A 6,625-nucleotide genomic window follows, 5' to 3' on the forward strand; every position below is an offset into this window, starting at 1 on the left:
GGTTCAGTTGGACGTAGCAGGACACAGCAGGGTTCAGCTGGACGCAGCAGGACACAGCAGGGCATAGCTTGACGTAGCAGGACACAGCAGGGTTCAGCTGGACGTAGCAGGACACAGCAAGGGCATAGCTGGACACAGCAGGACACAGCAGGGCATAGCTGGACGTAGCAGGACACAGCAGGGCATAGCTGGACACAGCAGGACACAGCAGGGCAAAGCTGGACGTAGCAGGACACAGCAGGGCATAGCTGGACGTAGCAGGACACAGCAGGGTTCAGCTGGATACAACAGGATGCAGCAGGACACAGCAGGGCATAGCTGGACGTAGCAGGAAGCAGCAGGGTTCAGCTGGACACAGCAGGACACAGCTGGACACAGCAGGACACAGCAGGGCAAAGCTGGACGTAGCAGGACACAGCAGGGCATAGCTGGACACAGCAGGACACAGCAGGGCATAGCTGGACGTATCAGGACGCAGCATGGTTCAGCTGGCACAGCAGGACACAGCAGGGTGTAGTGCAGCAGGACACAGCAGGACACAGCAGGGTGTAGTGCAGCAGGACCACGCCAACCACCATCAACCAAGATCTTGGTGCCATCCTAATCAAGGAAACATGCTGGGCAAAAAGAACATAGGACTCCGGGAGTACTCCCCAGAAGTTAGGTTAGTAACAAGGATTTGTGGGTTGGGGTGCACACAGATGGAAAGGGAGAGGACAGAACGCTCCGTGTGTCAAGAAAGGAAGGAAAGGAAGTCCCCCGGCAGTCTAGAACTATAACAACATAACTAATAGAGACAGGATAAAGAGAGGAGCTTGGTCGGGCTAGAACTCTCCCCAACGGATCAGGCTGTACTGCCCTGCCTCCCTCTACTTTTATTATATTATTGACTATATGGTAAATTAATCTGACGACTATGAAGAGAAGAATGTGGGCCTTGCTAGGCGGACGCTGCAACTCCTCACTCCCTTTATCAAAGCTTTATCAAAGAGAATGGTTTTCAGGTTTTTCTTAAATGTGGTGACGGTTTCTGCCCCCCGACCCAGACTGGGAGCTGGTTCCACAGGAGAGGAGCCTGAGAGCTGAAGGCTCTGGCTCCCATTCTATTTTTAGAGACTCTAGAATCACAAGTACTCTGATTTATGGAAGCGTAGCACTCTAGTGGGGCAAAAAGGCACTAAGAGCTCTTGGTGCTAGACCATTAGAGCTTTGTAGGTCAGGAGAAGGATTTTAAATTCAATCCTGGATTTAACAGGAGCCAATGCTGAAAGCTATACAGGAGAAAATATGATCTAATTTCTTAGTTCTTGGTCAGAACACCCACTGCAGCATTCTGGATCCGCTGGAGAGTCTTACGGGATTTATTTGAGTAACCTGATAATAAGGAACTACAGTATCCTGGACGTAACAAATGCATGGACTAGTTTACAGCATTGTTTTGAAAGGATGTTTCAGTATAGTTCAACTTCCTCCAGCCAAACAGAGGAGGGCAGTAGTGAGCAATGTAAGATAATTGTTGAGATTATAGCCTACTGCGGTAGCCTATAGTTTATATCGGTAATAGACACATTAATAAATAATATATATGACAATAATAGATGCCAACCTAATCTGCAGGGTCAACTGTTTAATTCAAAACGATATGGACAATAAAGGGCTCCATATGCCTGTGTCGTGATTATTACACATTTAAAGTCGCATATTTTATATGGAGATTGGCGGCGTGAGTGCATTGAAAATACCAGCAGACATCTGCATATTATAACTTTGATGCATTCATAACAACATGAACTCTTTTGCCACGGTGGCTGAGAGTGGGTCGTTTCAGTCATTGTGTCACGGTGACGCGCTCAAGAGCGGCGGATTCATGAACGCGCAGCAATCTTTTCAATGATGGGATCAGGAAGAGGGCGCGGATGAAAGTAACCAGCTAGCTTAACAAGCATTTCCTCATTTAGACGAGACGGCGAAACGCTGGATCACACGGTGTCGAACATCGACTTGTCTTGCTTTTATGTCAGCTTTTGGTCAAATGTAGGCCCGAAGGACACTCAGGATAGCTGCACGGTCCGACCCACAAATCAGTTCGCCACAAGTAACGTTAAACTGTGGGTATTTTGTACTAACAGGGGCGAGAATGGTTGTTTGGCGGGTTTATCTGTCCATTAGCTAGCTAATGCTGTTGTGTGCGAGCATATCTCTGCCAAAGGCCTCCCCCGTCAGAGTCCAACTTCAGTCGGAGTTAAAGTGTTAACATACAGTGAGCATATCATCTAACGTAACTGGACTGAAATTATACTTAGGCCACTGGTTATTTGAGGTCTTCGGACTTCGTCGTAACTTTTATTCTTCTAAAATACAACCACCTAACGTTAGGTCCCCTGATTTGAAGGGCTAGCAGCGTAGGACAACACGATTGTTTCAGGGTTGCAGCCAGTTAAAGGAGCCACTTTTGACATGAAAAAGTGCCCGTAGACTGAGCCGGTGTTTCGGTTTAACTGGTTTTTAAGTTAACTGGTGATAGAGGCAGATGGTGTAGGTGTGCCATGAGAAACTCCGCAGAAATGATTACGTAGTAGCTGCAGTGATGCCTGTTTGAAATACTGCAAACGTCAAAATCGTCAAAATGTTCATGCTGTCATTATTTGTGTCATAATTGTGTTTAAAGTGTTGGTAATGACGTTTATTTAAACCTCTGAAGTGTTTGCTGACTCTGCAGATGGAACACAAATAAAGACCGCTGAAATAAGCAACACGCGCAGTGCGCTCCGATTAACTTGTGTCACAACAAGTACTAGCATCGGTCATAGGCTCATATCGATTCATTTACACTTACAAATACCTAATATTAACATGGGCAACACAACAGCTGTGTTGTAGAAAATAAAACCAAAGTTTCACACGTCAACATGGTGCACAAATTCAAACTCAATATGCAATGTAAGATCTAGGTCGTGTTAAAGGAATACATTGACTCAATGCTAAACGTCATTACCATTACTTTAAACACAATTATGACACAAATAATGACAGCATGAACATTTTGTCGATTTATTGACGTTTGCAGTATTTCAACAGGCATCACTGCAGCTACCTACGTTTTGGGGTCTTCGTTCTTGCAACGGCATCACAAGTTAATTTATAACAGTAGGCCTACTACACATGGATTACGTGTTTGATATCTGTTACATTTCAATACAGCCTGTAAGTAAAACATAAGCTACATATGAGGTTTACACCCAGCTGAATGCAGATGTGGCAACATGTGCATCCGCTCAGATTACGTTGTGATACATAGGCATTTATAGGCTAGATGTAATTATATTTATTGTAGGCTACGATGGGTTATGTTAAGTTGCAACCTTACAATCACGTTCCTTAATGTGCAGAATGCCTACTCATTCATCCAGATACAAATGATACCTCTCGCTTATTGAAACGCATATTGCATATAGCACAGTGGGTCGGAGAGAAACGTATTTTTATTGCTCTGGGTGTCTGGCACATATTGTAGAATTGACTTGAAGTGCCGGAGTTCGAGCAAGTGTTGGTTGTAGAAAGTCAATCTTATGAATGTCTGAATAGTTGCAACATTATAGTTAGGAAACAATGCAATTTCAGATATGTACAATCCAATTGTTAATAGTTATTTTAAGTTTAGATATCCATAATTACAAAAACATTCCAGATAGTGTAATTTAAATATCCAAAACTTCACTATGCCTTAATATTACATACATCATGCTATGAATGATATCTGAAGTGAGTTGAGTCAGTAGGCCTATATGAAAAAATCCCATTTCGAAACATAGAAGTGATAGGGTCAAATAATAACAGATAACATGAAACGTCCCCCGCTAACATACATCGACACATTTATCATTCCAACAGTATGCCTATAAATACACCAGTTTGCTTACATTTCAGAACAGTGCTTTAACGGTGAAGTGTTATAGTCACAAGTCGATCGGGTGTACCGTGACGTGCAGTAAGAGACACAGTCGCCAGACAACGGATGATAGTTCGTAACGACAACGGCAAGTGTTTGCATAAATGTCTGTCGGGCAGGAATTAATGCTCAGCAACTCGTTTTTATCGTAAAGTTTCACAAGACACTGACAATAAATGTGAAATAGAAGGAAAGCGATAATAATGTTTATTTCCTGGTTAGTCGGGAATGGGTCCTGAGAGACCACGCCTACACCACATCTGCCTCTATCACCAGTTAACTCAAAAACCAGTTAAACCGAAACACCGGTCCAGAATGTCACTTTATCCTGAACAGATGATGGGCTGTAAATAGCAAGGTGGCGGGAGGGCAACTGACCAAAACACAGCCTCATAACACCAACGTGGAGAACACTTAACTGTTAACACAGAGCTTCAACTCTGGCAAAGGTGTGTGTGTGTGTGTGTGTGTGTGTGTGTGTGTGTAGGTGTGTGTGTGTGTGTAGGTGTGTGTGTGTGTGTAGTGTGTGTGTGTGTGTAGGTGTGTGTGTGTGTGTAGGTGTGTGTGTGTGTGTGTGTGTGTGTGTGTGTGTGTGTGTGTGTGTGTGAACTAGGGCTGCACGATGTATCGTTGTTTTGTATCGTCACCGCAGTATCAACTGGCGCAATAAACGTATCGCAAAGGCTGCGACATGTCGTAGTAGACACTCAGGTTGTTGTTTTTTTTGTTGAAAGGAAATAACAGTGTACAGTTACAGTGTAACTGTCATACTCTTTTTAGTGGTGCCTGTATATTTAATTTGATGTTTAATTTGTTCAATAAAAGACTTTGTTTGAAATGATTACCTTTCTTTTGTTTTAAATTCAACGCACAATTTGGCGTATTTTAGCAGAATACCGAAAGCAGACACAACATGTTATCACATTTTACATACTTCGTAATATGCAGGCTCATTTCGTGCACCACTAGGGCAAACATTATATCCTTAAATCAGCTTTTATATGCCCACTTAGTCCAATTAAAGCCAAGTGTTGATGTGCTAAATATTGGCAGTTCTAGAATGACCAGTCATTAGTTAAGTTATTTATTATGCTGTTTTCATTTTCAGATCGGTGTAAGGTTTCCCCTCTCTCATCACTTCTGCAAGCAGCAGCCTCACAGATAGAACATTTGAGCGTCCAGCCTGCAAGAAGAGTGCTATCCAGAGTGTTTCACCTCTTTGAATAGATTGAATCAGTGCTGCCCAGCCAATGCAACGTCTTATTCCATATCTCTAATGTTCCAGTGCAAACAAGTTCTTGATATCGTTGACTTTTTACCAAGAGCAGTCCAACAACAGCTGCTGATTACAGCCGGCGCGGCTCTCAGCTTGGCTGGCTATAATCCAGATGCCAGAGGACCCAAATACAAGACTCCACTGAAGAAAAGACTCTGAGGAAATAGTTTTTTTTCCCTTGTCATTCTTGTTTTTGTTCACTCGGGTGCAGTCATGGGGCCACAGGCTACGGTTACTACCGTGTAACCATCTTCTTCTGCATGTTCATGGGCTACGCGCTGTACTTCTTCAACAGGAAGACCTTCTCCTTCGTGATGCCATCAGTGATGGAGGAGATCCAACTGGACAAAGATGACTTGGGTGAGAAAGTAGCATTACTAGAGCCATTTTTCCTTAAACGCTCATTAGGCCTGTAATGGGGCTATTGTTGGGCAAAATCAATGTGCAATAATGCCTAAATCGGGCTTAATTATCTTGCCAAACATACACAGTGCAAAGGCATAAGCATGCAGCGTGGCATACTGAACACTACTGGACACAGAGATACAACCGCTTCCAGGCTGTTTAAGCTTATTCACCCAATGCTTGATGATTTAAAGTGTGCACACCCCACCTTCTGCACATGCACATGAATGTGTTAATGTCTAATACAGGGGTCAGCAACCTTTTTAACATAAAGTGCCATTTATAATGTTCTTGTCAATCATCGTGCCATATCAGCGGCATTAAGCCTGCCGTCATCACCTAGCCCGCTCAGGCAGGTTATTTTTGTCCTTTGCGCTGGATTCTTTGAAGAAGGCAATGAGTACTGGCCAATCAGAGGCAGTGTAGGGAGATTATTCTTAGTAGTAGCAGCAGAGTTGAAGATGGGGGATAAAGTCAACCAAACAACCGTAAACAACAGGCTGTGCTCAGTCAAAGGCTGTGAAAGAGGTCATTTGGCATGCAGATTGGAACATTTCCAAAAAACTCTTTTGCTAGTATTCACACATACCGCTAGTGCCCCATCACGCGGGCGTTATGTTGCTGGCCCCTGGTCTAAAACGATACTTTGCTATGTGAAGTTTCCTGCCCCCCCCAGCTATGACAGAGGTTCCTCATCACTGCTCTTGACATCAGTGAAAAGCTGCAGTTTGCTAATAGCTTAATAAATGAAGCACAGTCAAGAATGTGCTGAATATTAAACTGCACAAGTAGCAGCTACAGCCATGCTAACAGCTCTGTGAGGCTGTGCTTAAGCAGAGTGGTGCTTTGACCTAGAGGTGTCCCGATACCGTCTAAAATGCTGGTATCGGGAAGTAAGTATAAAAGTAGAGTTTATGCACCGAGCCGATACCACATAATCGGCTGGGCGGCTGTGGCTCAGTGGTAGAGCGGTTGCCTGCCAATCGGAAGGTAGG

General features: G+C 43.8%; 1 protein-coding gene across 1 annotated transcript in view; it reads left to right on the forward strand.

The window, feature by feature from the left end:
- Positions 1-1,971: 1,971 nt before the first annotated feature.
- LOC116676706 (glucose-6-phosphate exchanger SLC37A4) overlaps positions 1,972-6,625 on the forward strand; it is an 18,841-nt gene continuing 14,187 nt past the window's right edge. The window contains exons 1-2 of the mRNA XM_032507617.1: positions 1,972-2,067; positions 5,058-5,585. Of these exons, the coding sequence (XP_032363508.1) occupies positions 5,486-5,585 (100 nt within the window). The 5' untranslated portion in view covers positions 1,972-2,067; positions 5,058-5,485. The remainder of the gene's footprint in view (positions 2,068-5,057; positions 5,586-6,625) is intronic.

Source organism: Etheostoma spectabile, unplaced genomic scaffold (genome assembly GCF_008692095.1).
Source record: "Etheostoma spectabile isolate EspeVRDwgs_2016 unplaced genomic scaffold, UIUC_Espe_1.0 scaffold00003653, whole genome shotgun sequence".
Lineage (NCBI taxonomy): Eukaryota > Metazoa > Chordata > Actinopteri > Perciformes > Percidae > Etheostoma > Etheostoma spectabile.